The 20015-nt window shown below is 40.6% G+C and overlaps 1 protein-coding gene and 1 long non-coding RNA gene across 4 annotated transcripts in view; one reads left to right on the forward strand and one right to left on the reverse strand.

Annotated features, from left to right (window-relative positions):
* Positions 1 to 5701, reverse strand: part of LOC130361700 (uncharacterized) — a 65931-nt gene extending 60230 nt beyond the window's left edge. Inside the window, exons 1-2 of the long non-coding RNA XR_008891118.1 lie at positions 5595 to 5701; positions 4334 to 4416 (exon numbers count right to left, since the gene is read on the reverse strand). This is a non-coding gene — a long non-coding RNA (uncharacterized LOC130361700). The remainder of the gene's footprint in view (positions 1 to 4333; positions 4417 to 5594) is intronic.
* The window catches only part of KCNAB1 (potassium voltage-gated channel subfamily A regulatory beta subunit 1), a 424457-nt gene that overhangs the window by 334474 nt on the left and 69968 nt on the right, over positions 1 to 20015 (forward strand). For 2 of the 3 annotated variants that reach the window (XM_056565010.1, XM_056565011.1), the window contains exons 4-6: positions 9308 to 9387; positions 15245 to 15289; positions 16843 to 16887. In XM_056565010.1, coding sequence (XP_056420985.1) covers positions 9308 to 9387; positions 15245 to 15289; positions 16843 to 16887 — 170 coding nt within the window. Of the gene's footprint in view, positions 1 to 5428; positions 5577 to 9307; positions 9388 to 15244; positions 15290 to 16842; positions 16888 to 20015 lie in introns of those variants that run through there. The other variant, XM_056565012.1, reaches the window with a different exon arrangement.

The following is a 20015-nucleotide window of genomic DNA, read 5'->3' on the forward strand; positions in this document are numbered from 1 at the left end:
TAGAAAATCCAGACTTTATTAACTCACGGTAAAAACGGTACAAGCAACCAGCAGATCAGACGCGTTTCAGGTGCATGCACCCTTCGTCAGTGATGTCAGCCCTCTGTACAGGTGTCAGTTAAATATCGGACAGGTAATGGGCAGATAACTTACTACCAATCAGAGCTCCTCTGAGTCCGCTGACACCGGTGCGTGGGGAGGATACTGATACAATACAAAATATAAAATGCAAGTAAAAGTACAATTGCTAAAACAGTACACTAATGGGCGATGTGGACATAGATGGCTAGGAAGCATTTGGGAAAACAGTGGCATAAAGCAATGTCATAAAATCATGCATTAAACATGTAAAAAATATATATGACAGAGTAAAATGAAAGAATGTATAATTTCATTTCATATGACAAACTGCATTTCTAATCGTGTAGGTTGCAATGCAGTGAAATAGCAATTCCCTTTTTAAATTTAACCCTTTGGGTGCACTTGTACCCAAGGTGAATTGCCAATATGCTTCACGTTCAAGCAATTTTCGCTGCATGCAACCACCACGAGGTCATGTGTGAACACGCTCTATTGCATATATTTGAGAACCATTGGTGCTTCCACCATGAACGGTTTTGAAGTGCAAAGATGCTGCTGAGCGATTTCTAATAGCATTGCTAGATATGTCATTGAGATGTTCAAGTGCTCTAACTTTTAATTTTCTAGTGGTTGAACCTACATATTTTAGCTGGCACTGTGAACATTCAATGACATAAATTACATTGTAATGATTACAGTTAATATAATCTTTTATGCCATAATTTTTAATTTGCTCTGCATCAGAAAAATGTGTACACAATTTAGCATAATAATGTTCTGCAAATCCTGCCACCACACTTATAGAATCCCTTATTACTCAACCAGTTTGTGCTGTGTCTGGTATTTGACAGCATTAAACTAGGAGATAGCATGTCTCCCAAAGTTTTGGCTTTTTTTGGGACTATGTGGCATCCTTTGGACAGAATTTTAGCTATAGTCTCGTCCTGTCTAAGAAAATGAAGATGTCTATTGATAATGCTTTTTATGGCTGACATGCTTTTTAGGGCTGACATCACTGATGAAGGGTGCATGCGTCTGAAACGCGTCTGATCTGCTGGTTGCTTGTACCGTTTTTACCGTGAGTTAATAAAGTCTAGATTTTCTACTTACCCACGCTGGATTGGCGTTCTTGCATTTACAATTGGTACTGGCCCTTTAAGAAACAGAGCTCCGGCACGCGTGTGCCCTAGGGGGCGAGGGCATGCAGATTGGAGCTGCGGGGACACCAGGAAGCAGAGACACAAGAAGGTGAGTGACGGGCTGAGACTCGCATGCGGGCGCGTCCCGCGATGCGAATCTCAGCCCCAATGGCAGCGGGGACAGGGAGCGCTCACGGCCGGAGAGTCCAGCCGAAGCGCCACTGTAACAGGGAGCAAAGTGAAAAGGGACACCAGTATGTAGATGACACTGTATCCACCACCATTCACAATAAAGAACAGAAATCCCCTTCCTGTGGAATGATCTCAGAAAATGTCACAGAATAGAATCTCCAATTCATGTGAATGGGACAGGTCCTATTTATTGTTCCTGTGTCCATGAGTCCTGCTGTAAAGCATATCTCTAAACAGCTCAGACAAGATGGCAGCCCCTAAGAAAACATACAAATTACAGTCAGAAAATAGAAACAGATTAGAAAAACATGTTTCAGTATCTGTCTCTAATCAGAAAAAAAATGTATGGACAATACATTCAATTTAAGTCACAACAGCCAGAGCTTCATGCCTGCTGTTGTAACCTGATCAAGACAGCAACTCTGTTCCGAGAGATAGATATTGCTCTGCTCTTCATGACTCCCTCTTAACTACTGGGATGTGACAGAGAGCTAAGTGAAATATGGGTATGTGTCATGTGTGTAACTTTTTGTATGTGTAATGTTTGTGTGTATAATATGTATGTGTGTAATGTGTATAACTGAGTGTGGACAGTGTAGGTAATATGTATGCATTTGTGTGCATCAAGTTACATCTTTTTGGAGGAGGGAAACACATGGAAGCTGTTCTGGTCCCACCAGCCACCTGTCTGATCACATGACCAGGGCACAGTCACTCTCTAGAAATAAACCATGAAGTTTCAATCATTAAATGTAGAGCTCACAAAAATCACCAGGAATGAATTCCCAATTGGGGGGCGGGGTCAATGAAACTAAGACATCTGAGGCTGCCCAAAAATCAGCCTAATGTTGGGTTCACATATGTCAGGCTTTTGGCTCAGCCTAAACTCACCACAACTGATGACAGAAGTGCATCACTGGTTTAGGATCTGGTGTGCATGCTGGACATGGGAACGCAGCAAGATACGCTTCTCTGTCCAGTGCCCATGCACACCGCGTTACCATTTGGCATCCAGCTTGAAATGCCCTATGAATGTGTACTGCTCCATTCAAATAAATGGGATCAGTTCTACAATCAAAGTTTCATTAGAGATACACTCGGCACTACCGGATTCTGCAGTCGGCTCTAGGCGAGGAAAATCTAGCTATGCAGTGAGCGGCCCCCAAAAAATCTGGTTATGCAGTGAGCGGCCCCTAGGAGCTATCGTGGGTCCTTCAGGTGCTGACACGCAGAAGACTTGAATATGAAAATACATAAAGAATGCAGAGCACTCACCCAGACTTACTTGTGGTAGCTTCTTTATTGTTCACTTGAACATGCGGCGTACAGTGTGCAAGAGAGCAGGTGGAATGGACGCGGGGCAAGGTGCTGGTGACGGGCCGTTTTCGCACCTCAGCGCGAAAACGGCCCGTCGCCAGCACCTTATCCCCACGTCCATTCCACCTGCTCTCTTGCACGCTGTACGCCGCATGTTCAAGTGGCGTCCATTCCACCTGCTCTCTTGCACGCTGTACGCCGCCTTTTCAAGTGAACAATAAAAAAGCTACCACAAGCAGTTCTACAATCAGTTTTCATCTGGTGCATTTTCTACTGCATCACAAGAAAAGCTGCTGGAAGCCAGACATATGTGAAGGGGGCCTTAGAAAGACATAGATAGATCTGGCATATATTTTAATCACTATTTACACCTGCTAGTAGGCATAAATTGTAGTGAATTCGGCGTTTGGCTTAAGGGGAAGCAAAGCCCGTTTTGTGTAAAAGAATGCCCATCTGCCCCTCTTGGCAAGTTTGGCACAGAGTGGCAAAAAAGGTTGCAAAATATTTCCTACTCTGACTTTGATAAACAAAGTTCTCAAACTGTGTTAGAAAATTGCATAACTAGTCATTTTATAAAAATATGCTTTATTTGCTGAAACTGGAAAACTCCTTTAAAAGGGGTACTTGTCATTTTGTCAGGTGGCTGAGCAGCTAATGACTATTGCATATGAGAATGGAGTAAACCTTTTTGACATGGCAGATGTCTATGCTGCTGGAAAGTAAGTGCTCTTTGCCTTGATTCCACATATGATTGACAGAGAAAAAGATCCTGGTATAGAATATATATATATATATATATATATATATATATATATATATATATATACTGTTGTATGCTGTCTCACTCTGTACAGAGAAAATAAATCGAAGCAAGCTGCATTCCCCTATCCGGTGCCCTCCGGTGTGTCCAAACATCTGGTGTCAAAATTAAGATCTTGGACGATTGTGAACAGTCCCATTCAAATGAATGGGATCTCTTCTAGCATCCGGAGGAAAACTGTGCCGGACACTGGACATATGTGATGGGCATTTACTCTAATGGTTTTAAAGGAGTACTCCGGTGGAAAACATTTTTTTTTTTTAAATCAACTGGTGCCAGAAAGTTAAACAGATTTGTAAATGACTTCTATTAAAGAATCTTAATCCTAGCTGCTGAATACTACAGAGGGAATTCTTTTCTTTTTGGAACACAGAGCTCTCTGCTGACATCTTGACCGCAGTGCTCTCTGCTGACACCTCTGTCCATTTTAAGAACTGTCCATAGAAAACATATGCTGCTCTGGACAGTTCCTAAAATGGACAGAGATGTCAGCAGAGAGCACTGTGGTCATGATGTCAGCAGAGAGCACTGTGTTCCAAAAAGAAAATAATTTCCTCTGTAGTATTCAGCAGCTAATAAGTACTGGAAGGATTAAGATTTTTTAATAGAAGTAATTTACAAATCTGTTTAACTTTCTGGCACCAGTCGATTAAAAAAAAAGTTTTCCACCGGAGTACCCCTTTAAATGTGTTATAGTCTCTTATATAGAAATTACCTGAGCAGCTTTAAAAAGTCTTGTGTGATCACATTTTCACAAGCTCGTGTGTGCCGGAGGCAAACTTACCACACGACTCTTCCAAACAAGATTCCAGCTGTTGTTTATGTCAGCGTTGTCAGCGCATTCTATAGACAACGACTTTGCAAACCCTGGGAAACAATGATAATTCCTCGGCATCAATCACTGATCCTCTCATAAATGTTTATTACTTGTGTCAATCTGCAGGTCACCAATCATCGCACCCCAAAGTCCCAATGTGGAAGATACCAAAACATGATCTATCTATATTTAGATGTATAAAACCATTACTGCATCGAATACCATAGTACAATCTTACTGATGAGGTAAAAAGCAAATAGCTCAGTCGGCAGAGTTAAAGATTATAACCCTTTAAATTGTATATTAACCATTTTATGACCGGGTTTAGTAAATGAAGAAGCAAGCCTTCATTTATCAATGAGTAATAGTAGATTCCCACGTGGTATTTTTTTTTTCCAAAAACCCAACTTGCGATGCATTGCGCTTTTTTTTTCTAGCAAAAACTCTGCAGCCAGATTTTAGCTGTAGTCAATATGGAAATATGCCTCCCATAGACCCCAATATGACGAAAACAGTGTGTAGGTGGTTTTTCCTGTTCTTTTTCCCTCACATACTTCAATAGAACTCATTGAAATGAAAAATGCCTATACTAATACAGACTATTTTGAGGAAAAATGCCACAAAAACGGCATCCTGGATAAGAAGAAAAGGTGCATTTTTTTTGTGTTTTTTCCAGCTTCCAAAATGCCATACAAAAAGTATGTCTTGAAGAAGCCTTATAGATAAATGCAGAATGATGTGTGGCTGGGACAATGACTCCAACGTTTGCCACTGTATAGAAACAGTGTCCCCCATAGGGTCCAACTGTAAATGAGATATGTATCACATGGTACAGATTACTTCACAATGGCCCCCCGCATATAAAAGAACAGTGGGGGAGATTTATCAAAACCTGTGCAGAGGAAGAGTGGTGCAGTTGCCCATAGCAACCAATCAGATTGCTTCTTTCATTTTCCACAGGCCTCTAAAGAGGCCTGTGGAAAATGAAAGAAGCAATCTGATTGGTTGCTATGGGCAACTGCACCACTCTTCCTCTGCACAGGTTTTGATAAATCTCCCCCAGTGTACTTACATTTATAGTTGGAAAAAAGTTCCATACTATGGAGTCATAAACACTGTGCAATAGTGCTTCTATATCAGAGAAATATGTCACAATACAGTATGGCACATGCACCAAGCAGCCATATCATTAAAAGCGTTGACAGCAGAGGTGAATAACATTGACTACCTTGTTACAATGGTGCTTGTCAAAGGCTGGGGTATATAAGACAGTCCATTCTTAAAGAATGTTGGGGAGATTTATCAAAACCTGTCCAGAGGAAGAGTTGCTGAGTTGCCCATAGCAACCAATCAGATCACTTCTTTCACTTTAAACAAGGCCACTGCAAAATGAAAGAAGTGATCTGATTGGTTGCTATGGGCAACTCAGCAACTTTTCCTCTGGACAGGTTTTGATAAATCTCCCCCTGTGTGTTCAAGCAGAAGAAATGGAAAAGGGTAAGTACCTGAGTGGCTTGTACAAGAGCTAAATTGTGAGGGGTAAATGAGTAGGTCAGAGCTCTCCACATGGGCAGGACTCATGGGTGTTCTTTATGTGCAATAGTTATCACCTTCTAAAAGTTGTCCAAGGGAGAATAACAGGTTCGAAAGAAAATGGTGTCACCATTTACAAAACTACAAACTGCAGTCAGAGAATAGAATCAGATTAGAAAAACATGTTTCAGTATCTGTCTGTAATCAGGAAAAAATATGTGGGCAATACGTTCAATTTAAAGGGGTACTTCGGTGGAATTTTTTTTTTAAATCGACTGGTGCCAGAAAGTTAGGCTGGGTGCACATCACATTTTCAGCCATACAGGACCGTGGTCGACCCCAGTTTTAGGTCCGGTGAGAAAACGGCATACGGGGAAAAAATGAGCTGAACGGAGTCAGCTTTTCACTCCGGTCGGCTCACTGAAATGAATTACATATGGGTGGCATATGGCAGGGATATTGGAACGCCCGGTTTTAGCTTTCCCCAGCCATATGTGGTCCGGAATGGCTGAAAATGGGATATGAACCCAGCCTCAAACAGATTTGTAAATGATTTCTATTAAAAAATCTTTACCCTTCTAGTACTTTTTAGCAGCTGTATGCTACAGAGGAAATTCTTTTATTTTTTACTTTCTTTTTTTGTCTGGTCCACAGTGCTCTCTGTGACACCTGATGCCCGTATCAGGAACTGTCCAGAGCAGGAGAAAATCCCCATTGCAAACCTATGCTGCTCTGGACAGTTCCTGACACGGACAGAGGTGTCAGCAGAGAGCACTGTGGACATGACGAAAAAAGAAATTCAAAAAGAAAAGAATTTCCTCTGTAGCATACAGCCACTAAAAAGTACTTGAAGTGTAAAGATTTTTAAATAGAAGTAATTTAAAAATCTGTTTAACTTTATGGCACTAGTTAATTAAAAAAAAAAATAATGTTTTCCACTGGAGTACCCCTTTAAGTTACGACAGCCAGAGCTTCATACCTGCTATTGTAACCTGATCAAGACAGCAACTCTGAGAGACAGGCTTTGTTCTGTGAGCTCCATCTTCACTACTGGGATGTGACAGGGAGCTAGATATGTGTTGTGTGTAACTTTTTGTATGTGTAATGTTAACGTGTATAATATATATGTGTGTGATGTGTGTGTATGAGTACAAGGCACCCTGAAAATGTCTGCCCTGCATCAGATCACTTCTATATATAACAGGGTATCTCTGCATAATATAGCCTGGTAATTCCCCCATACAGGACCACATAGCGGTAGATACCAGCACTACACAGGATATACAAACTGTATAAGAGATTTCAGCAGTTATTTACAATAACTCACATCTTTTGTGATCAGAGTCGTTCTCTTTCTCATTTCTTTCATCCTACTCAGACCGCTATGATGACGTCTCCCAACATCTCTGCAGAGGATGATGCCCTGTGATACAGTAACAATTCCCCCTAATATATAATAATGCCTCCTTGATTTATAATAATGTCCCCTGTGATACAGTAATAATACTCCTTAATATATTAATAATCCCCCCCCTTGATACAGTAATAATGCCCTGATATATAATAATGCCTCCTGATAAAGTTATAATTCTCCCCTAATATACAATAATGTCCCCTAATAAAGTAATAATGTCCACCTGTCTTAGTAATAATGCTCCCTTGAGATACAATAATGCCCCCTTAATAAAGTAATAATGCCCCCTGATGATGATGATGATAATAAATAATAATAATGTCCCCCTGATAAAGTAATAATGTCCCCCATGCTTCCCAAATGTTCCTACTGATCTATTGTGGCATGGAAAAAAATAGAAATACTTACCTACTCCAGGTTCCCACAATGAATGGCACAGCTCCTCTCTCTTCTTCAGCTATGCAGCCTATGAGCCACAGGAACGAGATCCCGGGGCGACACAATGACGTCATATCTTTGCGCCAGCTGCCGGGGGACGTGTCACAGAGGCTAATAGGCTGCAGACCTGAAGTGTCTGCAGCCCAAGACACAGAATGGTGGAGCAGGAAGCTGACAGCTCCCGCTGCTTCACCATTCTACTGCAATGTATCTGCGCAGAGGAGAAGGCAGATGCAGTGACGGGTGGCTGGGGATTATCACTTCCCGCTATGGTTTCACTCCACTGGAGATAGTCACCTGGTGCAGTCCGCAACCCCCTAGCAACATCGCTAGGTGCCCCCCACACATGGGGAATGAAGGTCAAAGTGTCTTACCAAATTTCATAAAAATTGCTGAAAGTATTACTATGATAGAAATGTGTCAGAAATCACGTGGCCTGGTCTGATCAGTCATGTTTTCTTTTCTGACTAAATACATGTGCATTTCTTGCATCATGAGAAAAAGCAAGACAGCAGAGGCAGTGAGATGCTCTGCAAGGTTCTACTGGGAAATGTTGGGTCTTGGCATTTATGTGGAGATAACTTTGACACGTATCACCTACCTAAACATTATGGCAAACTAAGTACACCCTTTCATGGCAACAATATTCCTTAAAGGGGTACTCCGCCGCCAGACTCCTTATCCTTAGGGGATAAGATGTCTGATCGTGGGGGTGCCGACGCTGACCCCCCTCTCCCCTTGTGATCTTCCTGCTGCACCCGGCATTTGTTTAGATTGTCGGGTGCAGCGCCAGAGGCTCGTGATGTCATGGCAACGCCCCTTCAATGCAAGTCTATGGGAGGGGGCGTGCCAACTGCCATGCCTCCTCCCATAGACTTGCATTGAGAGGGTGTGGCCGTGATGTCATGAGCCTCCACCCCACATCACCAGTCTTCCGGCACGGAGCCAAGTTCGCTCCATGAACTGGATGACTGGGGTGCCGCAGCCGAGATCGCGGGTGTCCCCAGCAGATAAGATGTCTAGGGACGGAGTACCCCTTTAATGGCATTGGCCTCTTTCATCAAGATAATGCACCATGCCATGCTTAAAAGGTTTCCTAGTTTGAGGACCATGGTCTCCAAATTCCCCAGGTCTTAAGTCCAAAACGCTTCACCTAGTTGGGTTCTGTTACTTTTTCCATCTATGAAGTTGTATGTACGCCCTATGTGGATTTTATTACTTGAAGTAACTTGTTGTATCCTTTAATCTAGAGATATTTTAGACAGACAATGTGCTACAGACAGTGCTTCTAGACTGAGCAATGTTTCCCAACCAGGGTGCCTCCAGATGTTGCACAACTACAACTCCCAGCGTGCCTGGACAGCCTTTGGCTGTCGAGGCACGCTGGGAGTTGTAGTTTTGCAACACCTGGAGGCATCCTGGTTGGGAAACACTGTTCTAGAGATTTCTACTAATAGAACACCATGCATGACTAACTTTTAACTCTTTAATATTTCTATATGCAAATAACATGCCAAAAATGTATTTATGTTTTTTTTTTCTTGTCATTTTGTCAGGTGGCTGAGCAGCTAATGACTATTGCATATGAGAATGGAGTAAACCTTTTTGACACGGCAGAGGTCTATGCTGCTGGAAAGTAAGTGCTCTTTGCCTGGATTCTACATATGATTGACAGAGAAAAAGATCCTGATATAGAATATATATATATATATATATATATATATATATATATATATATATAATGTTGTATGCTGTCTCACTCTGTACAGAGAAAATAAATCGAAGCAATCTGCATTCCCCTATCCAGTGCCATCCGATGTGTCCAAATATCTGGTGTAAAAATTAAGATCCTGGACGATTGTGAACAGTCCCATTCAAATGAATGGGATCTGTTCTAGCATCCGGAGGGAAACTGTGCCGGACACTGGACATATGTGAACCCAGCCTTACTCTAATGGTTTTAAAGGGGTACTCCGGTGGAAAACATTTTTTTTTTTTTTTTAAATCAACTGGTGCCAGAAAGTTAAACAGATTTGTAAATGACTTCTATTAAAAAATCTTAATCCTTCCAGTACTTATTAGCTGCTGAATACTACAGAGGAAATTATTTTCTTTTGGAACAGAGAGCTCTCTGCTGACATCACAAACATAGTGCTCTCTGCTGACATCTCTATCCATTTTAAGAACTGTCCAGAGTAGGAGAAAATCCACATAGCAAACATATGCTGCTCTGGTCTGTTCCTAAAATGGACAGAGATGTCAGCAGAGAGCACTGTGTTCCAAAAAGAAAAGAATTTCCTCTGTAGTATTCAGCAGCTAATAAGTACTGGAAGGATTAAGATTTTTTAATACATGTAATTTACACATCTGTTTAACTTTCTGGCACCAGTTGATTTAAAAAAAAGTATAAGAGGTCCTAGCAGTTAGTTTCACCATTGATCAGAAAGTAATGGCATAAGCTTGTGATATAAACCACCTCATAAGATGGTAATATCTCATCTGGTATCTGCAGAATGTTGCATATTTTCTGATCACTATGTAAATTTTTCCTTCTTGCAAAAAAAAAAGTATAATTCATAAAAAATGTATAGAATACACACTATATATATAATGCATCAGTGAACACAGCACAGATAAAAACACAGAGTAGCTGAAAATCTTGTTCCTGTAACCAAAACCTTTAATATAATTAAAGGGGAACTCCAATGGAAACAAGTGGAAAACAAATGTTTTCAAATCAACTGGTGCCAGAAAGGTGAACAGATTTGTAAATTACTTCTATTAAAAAATCTCAATCCTTCGAGTACTTATTAGCAGCTGTATACTAAAAAGGAAAATTCTTTTCTTTTTTAATTTCTTTCTGTTCACAGTGCTCTTTGCTGACACCTCTGTCCGTGTCAGGAACTGTCCAGAGCAGCATAGGTTTGCTATGGGGATTTTCTCCTGCTCTGGACAGTGTCAGCAGAGAGCACTGTAGTCAGACAGAAAATAAATCCCCCTCCAAAAAAAGAATTTCCTCTATAGTATACAGCTGCTAAAAAGTACTGGATGGATTTAAGAATGAATTTGCAAAAAAAAAATGTTTTCCACCGGAGAACCCCATTAAAGATATGCTTTACTTAATTCGGTAATGGGATAGTTGGTTTCCCCATTGCATGAAGTTATTTTCCCCCTGTTGTCTGAGAAGATACAGAACAAAACAGATAATAGGTATCTTGTGAAGATGATCTCAAAGGTTCAGTTCACATTAGTACTAGTGTAAGACAATAGAATAAATCAGGATTCACAAGGTATGTTTGAAAAAGGATCCAGCATACTGGTCAATAACAATCAGCAGTCGTATTAGAGCCGAGCAATTCACTATATAAACAGAGGCTAAACTTCTTGTGTTACAGCATTTTTTAAAATCTAGCTTTGCACTTATTATGAGTCAAAAACATCCATAGGCCCCTATTAAATATTTTACTTAGTTTCTCTTCTACAGACTCTACACTTTCTTTATACTTGTACACAGCCTATATGATTCTCCAGTGCTGACTACCTTGTATCTGCTTAAGGCTGGGTTCACACTACGTTTTGTACTTACGGTTCCCGTATACGGCTGGGAGGAGGGGGGCGGTGCTTAATCGCGGCGCCCACACTCAGCTGTATAGGGGAACCGTATTTAATGCATGTCTATGAGCCGACCGGAGTGAACCGCAGCCTCCGGTCGGCTGCGTTTTCGGCCGTATGCGGTTTCCCGACCGCAGGCAAAAACGTGGTCGACCGCGTTTTTGCCTACGGTCGGGAAAAAGCATAGGGCCGAAAACGCAGCCGACCGAAGGCTGCGGTTCACTCCGGTCGGCTCATAGACATGCATTAAATACGGTTCCCCTATACGGCTGCTTAAGGCTAGGTTCACACTATGTTTTGTACTTACGGTTCCCGTATACGGCTCCCAGCCGTATACGGGAACCGTAAGTACAAATCGTAGTGTGAACCCAGCCTTACTCTCTATCTACAGCCTATGAGAGCTTTCCTTCATGTATTCTCGCTCCTCCTGTGCAAACTTTGAGCTGGTTTGTGCCTCTCCACCCTGCTGCTATCTTAAAGGAGTACTCTAGTGGAAAACTTTTTTTTTTTAATCAACTGGTGCCAGAAAGTTAAACAGATTTGTAAATTACTTCTATTGAAAAAATCTTTACCCTTCCAGTACTTATTAGCAGCTGTATACTACAGAGGAAATTCTTCTCTTTTTGAATTTCTTTTTTGTCTTGTCCACAGTGCTCCCTGCTGATACCTGATGCCCATTTCAGGAACTGTCCAGAGCAGGAGGAAATCCCCATAGCAAATCTATGCTGCTCTGGACAGTTCCTGACACGGACAGAGGTGTCAGCAGAGTGGACAAGACAAAAAAGAAATTCAAAAAGAAAAGAATTTCCTCTGTATTATACTACAGCTAATAACTACAGATAGGATTAAGATTTTTTTAATAGAAGTAATTTACAAATCTGTTTAACTTTCTGGCAACAGTTCATTTACAAAAAAAATACATTTCTACTGGAGTAACCCTTTATAGTCCGTCTGACAGATGTATCTCTTTGGTACCTAATGGTAGGATATTTTTAATTAAGATTATTTAGAAAGTTGGATAACTTTGAATCGAGAAAACAAATATACAATAACATAAATTCAGTGTAATGGTGTCCATAGCATGTAGGCTTTTTTATTCTATCTTTTACATTTCCTAACAAACCCAATAGAACAGGTTGTGTTTTATATCACTGAGCTCTTTCTACTTTGCTCTCTGAACATATTTGGTGATGCCTTCACTTTAATTATAGTTTAAGACTGGGAAATGACTTTAAAAATAAACCTTTCTGTTTAACATGGAAAAGATTAAGCAGAGATTCAGGTCTTGGGAGATTAGCCAAAAAACAGTGACAGAAAACAGGCAAAAGCTGCAGGTGAAGTGTACCTGGATTTAGTCAGAGACATCCCAAATGAAGAGCAGTCTTTGCTTTTAGGATTAGAAACTAAAATGTCAACACTTCCAACAGATTCCCATTAACATCTCGTTCCTTCACATAACCACATGCATTCATTCAGCTACTAAATATATTTCAAAAAATGCTTCAAAAAGATGTGTTCTAATTGTAATAATGGAGGAAACAGATTATTCTCACAGAATAAAGTAAAGGGAGTCCACCTTCAAACAACATCAAAGTCCAGTTTACAAATAGAATTACAGTAATCTACATAAAAAGTTAAAAGGGTATTCCGTCTTTATACATCTCATCCCCTATCCAAAGGGTGTGCAAATTTAACATGGAAGTCTATGGGAACTGGATGTTAAAAAAAAACATCTGTTATCATCCGTTATTGTCTGTTTTTTTTAACATCCTTTTTTTTTGTACTGAGCATGCTCAGTACAGCTTTACAAAAAAAGGGAAAAAACGGATGTAACTGGTAATAACGGATGATAACGAATTATAACGGATAAACAACATCAGGTTTTTTAAGAAAAAAACTATTTAAAAATAACGAATGATGGTCATCAGTTATTATCCGTTATTACCAGTTATTGCATCCAGTTTTTTACATCTGTTATTGTAAAAGTGTGTCTGTAGTGTGAAAGGGGCCTTAAAGGGGTACTCCACTGCTCAGTGTTTGGAACAAACTGTTCCGAATGCTGGAGCCGGCACCGGAGGCTCATGACGTCATAGCTTTGCTCCCTCATGAAGTCACGCCCCGCCCCCTCACTGCAAGTATATGGGAGGGGGCGCGGCAGTGGGACATCATGAGGGGGCGGGGCTATGATGTCATGAGCTCCCGATGCCAGCTCCAGCGTTCGGAACAGTTTGTTCTAAACGCTGAGCAGCGGAGTACCCCTTTAACAATGTATTAATCTATTTCTTGGAGTATTGGGGAGAAACAGTACAATGCAGAAATACAGGCTGGCATTTATCATTGTGTTTACCCTTTTTTCTGTCTATATTTGGCACTATTTTGGCACAAGTGTCCTTTTTTTTTCATCTTTTTTTTGTGCCTTTTGGTTTACACATTTTTGCTGATTTTGAGTTGTAATCCACTGATTTCGACAATACACATGATATGGAAGGGTTTCATGAACTGTGGCTTTTTGTGAAAAGGTGCAAAAAAAAAGGCGCAAAACCTAAACCAGTGGATTTTTATTCAAAATCAGCAGAAATGTGTAAACAAAAAGGTGCATAAAGGCGCAAAAAAAAAAAACACTAGCACCAAAATAGCAACAAATGTAGATGGGAAAAAGGTGTACACACAATAATACATTTCAGCCACTATTCTAGGATAAGGTGCTGGAGCATTGTTATTTTAAAGGGAATATAACTATTTACAGGGAATCTAAGTATATATATGACAAAAAGCTGAATTATAGACTTTATCCAGTAGTAACTAGAATTATAAATGCAGCTCTGGTTTAGTAAACGGGTTGTTATTCAGCACCGGTACAAGGTAAAGCAAAACTTCAACATCTATGTAAATATTTGGTTAAAGTATAAACTCAGATAAACTTTGCAGCCAAGGTTAATACGAATAGTTAATGGGTACGGATAATGTGCACTGTATGTACAAGGTCTGTCTGGGAGTACTAACTTTATATATGTTCTTCGTCGAGTGTTTAGTCTGTGAAAATTGATGTCGGTATTTTATTGTGTCATTTTTGGAATGTCTGGAACATCTGTGTGAATAATCACCGGATATTCACTAGAACACCTATAGTATATAAATATATGGAGATATAGTATTGCATAGTTCATTTATAGAACTGTGTCCTGAATAGTGTAAACATATCTCTGAGGAAGGAGCACATTTGCTTTTAGCAAATATACATGTGCAGATTCGTTCTTAAAGGGGTTCTCTTTTTTTTTTTCTTTTTTTTAAATCAACTGGTGGCAGAAAGTTGAACAGATCTGTAAATTACTTCTATTTAAAAATCTTAACCCTTCCAGTACTTATCAGCTGCTGTATGCTCCACAGGAAGTTCTTTTCTTTTTGAATTTCCCTCCTGTCTGACTACAGTGCTCTCTGCTGACACCTCTGTCCGTGTCAGGAACTGTCCAGAGCAGGATAGGCTTGCTATGGAGATTTGCTCCTATGCTGGACAGAGGTGTCAGCAGAGAGCACTGTGGTCAGACAGAAAATAAATTAAAAAAGAAAAGAACTTCCTGTGGAGCATACAGCAGCTGATAAGTACTGGAAGGATTACGATTTGTAAATAGAAATAATTTACAAATCTGCTTAACTTTCTGGCACCAGTTGAATAAAAAAAAAATTCCAGCAAAGTACCCCTTTAACCCTTTGTAAGCCAGACACGCAGGTGTGGTATAGATGAAGTAAGAAATCTGTTGTGTGCCTAAGCAGATAAGACTTTGCAACCCTTTTATATAGTACAACAATACATTGCCTTAGCTTTTTATCATTCAAGCTTTATGCTTAGTTGGCAAACACTTTCTCTATTCTTTCTACCCCAGGGCAGAAGTGATCTTAGGAAATATTATCAGGAAGAAGAACTGGAGGTGAGTTTACCTCATATTCCCCCTTGCTCTGCTGTGTGGATGACGGATTCTTTGAACATAGAAACTGAAGGGGTTGCCTAAAGAGATTTGCTTTCCATAAAAATTGCATAGATTTCTGCAAGGATTACATTATCAGTTACCGTATTGCTTCTTAAAGAAGAAATGTCCAGGGACGGAGGGAAGCTGCAGGTTTTAAAGATGCTGTTTTTTTTTTTTTTGCAATTTAAAAGAATATATAATTTGCTTTTATCCAGATTTATAGTTCCTACATGTTCAGCAGATGGCTTTATAATATTAATTAATGATATTTTAATGCTACGTGCAGCTGTGCTACAAGAGGAGTAAAGTATGATGCATGTGTCCCAGAAGAAAGGATAAGATAAACCAAATGTTCCATTATTAAATATTTAATATACATAGCACACAAAAAACGAATAATCTTTCTAATATAGATGTCTGGTTGAGAAGCTAGCCCCTGATTCCTCGCACACGGCAAACCACATGACCCTGGATGGTAGCACGGAATTCTGTAGACGTGGGAGGAATTTGTCATGCGTGTCTTTTTTCTCTCCACTTTCCTAATTTGTGCTATCAAAGACGTATCAAACTTATTTATTATATTGGTAAATGGTGAATTTTGAAAAAAAAATTAAATAGCAACATTGTCGAGAAAGGAGGAAATGTGCCTGAAAATGGCTAAGATGCATAATAAATATGTTGAAATTAAGATTGTCATGAAGAAATAGCACAAATTATGCAAAAATATAGAGCAAAGAGAACATCCCTCTATGAAGGGTGCTACTGTTTGGGGCCTCTAGGAGGCACTGTATTTTCTTAAAGGGGAACTACCGTGGAAAACTTTTTTTTTTAAATCCACTGGTGCCAGAAAGTTAAACAGATTTGTAAATCACTTCAATTAAAAAATCTTAATCCTTCCAGTACTTTTTAGGGGCTGTATATGAAAGAGAAATCCAAAAAAGAAATGCATTTCCTGTGATGTCCTGACCACAGTGCTGACCTCTGCTGTCCATTTTAGGAACTGGAGAAAATCCCCATAGCAAACATATGCTTCTCTGGACAGTTCCTAAAATGGACAGCAGAGGTCAGCAGAGAGCACTGTGGTCAGGACAACACAGGAAATGCATTTCTTTTTGGATTTCTCTTTGGTATACAGCCCCTAAAAAGTACTGGAAGATTAAGATTTTTTTTATTGAAGTGATTTACAAATCTGTTTAACTTCCTGGCACCAGTTGATTTAAAAAAAAAAAAAAAAAAAAAAAAGATTTCCACGGTAGTACCCCTTTAACTTTTGTCCTTCTACTGTACTCTATAAAGAAAAAACATCATCCAGTGATATTCCTAGTGGGATTCCCCTTTTAATGTAACAGCTTTGTTGCCAAAGGTGTCACATAGAGATTTCTTCTGGGGTTCTCACTAAGAAATATATGTGAAGGCAATAATATAATTTGTAGAAATTATTTCCAAAACAAAGTAATTTTTACAACTTATGTCCTTATTATTAGAAAGCAAATTTATATTTTTTCTTCTCACAGGAGGTCGAGTCTGGTCATAACAACGAAATTATACTGGGGAGGAAAGTAAGTTCATTCACATTCCTTGTATTCACATAGTAATAATGTAAGAGTGTATCCTATTATCACAAGATGTACCGTATATACTCGAGTATAAGCCGACCCGAATATAAGCCGAGGCCCCAAATTTCACCCCAAAAACCCAGGAAAAGTTATTGACTCGACTATAAGCATAGGGTGGGAAATACATCACCCCCCCCCCATGTCATCATCCAGACCCCCGTCATCATCCCCCCCTTCATCATTATCGCCTTTCAATCCCTTCATCAGTGGTCTGCAACCTGCGGACCTCCAGATGTTGCAAAACTACAACTCCCAGCATGCCCGGACAGCCATCGGCTGTCCGGGCATGCTGGGAGTTGTACTTTTGAAACCTCTGGAGGTCCGAAGGTTGAAGACCTCTGCGGCCTTCGTCATCATCCAGACCCCTCCTTTAGTTTTCTACTCACCTTCCCTCGGTGGGAAGGAAGGGTGATCTGGTCCGGGCCATCTATGCTGCAAGGACCATCCGGTGGAGAGGGTTAGTCGTTCCGGGCTGTCCATTTTCACTGAAGGGGCCCTCTTCTCCGCGCTCCAGGCCCGGCCCGGGACTAGTGACGTTGCCTTGACGACGACGCACAGGGACGTTCATGCGCGTCCCTCTGTGTCGTCATCAAGGCAACATCACTAGTGTGGGGCAGGCCCGGAAAGCGTAGAAGAGGCCCCCCGGGTGAAAATGGACAGTCCGGAACGACTTACCCTCTCCACCGGATGGTCCTTGCAGCATAGATGGCCCGGACCAGCTCACCCTTCCTTCCCACCGAGGGGAGGTGAGTAGAAAACTAAAGGGGGTGTCTGGATGATGACAAAGGCCACAGTGGGCTTCAACCTGCGGACCTCCAAAGGTTTCAAAACTACAACTCCCAGCATGCCCGGACAGCCGATGGCTGTCCGAGCATGCTGGCAGTTGTAGTTTTGCAACATCTGGAGGTCCGCAGGTTGAAGACCACTGAGAAGAGATTGACAGGTGGAGAGTTCACTCGAGTATAAGCTGAGGGGGGCGTTTTCAGCACGAAAAATCGTGCTGAAAAACTCAGCTTATACTCGAGTATATACGGCATGTACAATGATATGGTAAATTCAGGTGTTTTTCCACAATGACTGCTTTATAGTATATAGCTCAGCAACATCAGCTCAATATAACTGCACTACAGAAGTGCAGTAACAAAGTACGAGAACTCAAGTGTCATTTACATTACTGAAGTAACATACAGCAGTTTAGAGAAATTAAATCGCATAAAATGCTTATTCACATTATTCATTAATGCTCCCATGGGGAGTAATGGCAAGATTGCTGTAGATGAAAATGTACAGTATTTTATTAAAGACTATTTTCCCATTACTCTCTATAGGGACAGAATGCGTATCTGATTATATAATCTGTATAATATCAAAGTTGTTGAGCTGCTTAGTTGGTACTTGGAACAAGGTGTACAAAATAGCTGTATCTCTAGTGCCACCTATAGGTGGCTGCCCTGTGAAGACTTCCTATTAGCTGTATCCTTTCAAGGAACATCTGTATATTTTGTGGGGCAGTAAACACAAATTACTGCATAGCTGGTCAATATTTTATTTCATGCTGTATTTCATGATTTGACGAACCGATGATCGGCCGAATGAGTGTTCATAGAAACGCTCATTCCCAATAATCGGCCCATGTAAAAGGACCAGCACTCTAAATAAGTCAATAAATGAGAAAACGGTTGTACGTTGGCCGATCACATCTTATGTGCAGCCATTTTAGTCATCATTATCAGCTGCACATCGCCTTGTGTAAATAGAGGATATGGAGCCAACAGTGATGAAATGTAGGCCTGGCCTTCAATTGATTGAGTCATGTGACGGCTCTTTAAATGAGAGCTGATCAACAAGATCGGCGCTGAGTATTCTGAAGCCATCACCCCATGTAAAAGGGCTTTAATTAGCTGGATCTCTGTGAGGAGAATTAATACTTTTTAATATGCAACATATAGGGTCTCATTTACTAAGAGTGTCAGGTTTTTTACTAGTGGGAAATATTGTTTCCGACTTGAAGGATTCCTCTCTATTTACTATGGGGATTCACAGGTTTACAAATGGGGAAAATTTTCTGACCACCCATTTCTAGGTGGAAATTCCCAGCCATTTATCCACAGGATTTTCTGTGAATTCAATAGTAAATAGGTCGGGTTGTGAAACCACGCTCCTTTTTGTGTCGGGCACGCCCCCTTTGTGACAGACCATGCCCCTTTATTGGCTTTTCATAGTGCACAGTGGGTTTGAAGGATTTTCCTGGCGCACACTGGCGCAATCTAAAAGAAAGGGAGAAACAAGTGGTCCATAGTGTAAACACGCTACAATGAAGGAATCAGAATAAGGGTAGGAGCCGCTTACCAAAGTTGGTTGTGTAGCATCATACACAACAATGGGAAGCGTGAAAGTAAAAATAGAAGTGGTGTTAAACTGCTGCTCTCCTGCCTGATGAAGCTGCGCATGTGTTGCATTTTACCATTAAACCTTCCTTGCTTTTAACCGTGGTGGATCCTTTCAGTGGTCATCAACCTGCGACCTCATCAAGAAGCCCACCCTGTTCAGAGCACACTGGTGAAGACATGTCGCAGCCACTCTGCACCAAAATGAGGGCCATACAGTGGGGATCAAAAGTTTGGGCACCCCAGGTAAAAATTTGTATTAATGTGCATAAAGAAGACAAGGAAAGATTGAAAAATCTCCAAAAGGCATCAAATTACAGATTAGACATTCTTATAATATGTCAAGTTAGATATTATTTCCATCATTTACACTTTCAATATAACAGAAAACAAAAACATGGTGTCTGCAAAAGTTTGGGCACCCTGCAGAATTTATAGCATGCACTGCCCCCATTGCAAAGCTGAGACCTGCCAGTGTCATGGATTGTTCTCATAATCATCTGGGAAGACCAGGTGATGTCAATCTCAAAGGTTTTAAATGCCCAGACTCATTTGACCTTGCCCCAACAATCAGCACCATGGGTTCTTCTAAGCAGTTGTCTAGAAATCTGAAAATATTTGATGCTCACAAAGCTGGAGAAGGCTATAAGAAGATACCAAAATGTTTTCAGATGTCAATATCCT

Source organism: Hyla sarda, chromosome 3 (assembly GCF_029499605.1).
Source record: "Hyla sarda isolate aHylSar1 chromosome 3, aHylSar1.hap1, whole genome shotgun sequence".
Taxonomy (NCBI): Eukaryota; Metazoa; Chordata; class Amphibia; order Anura; family Hylidae; genus Hyla; species Hyla sarda.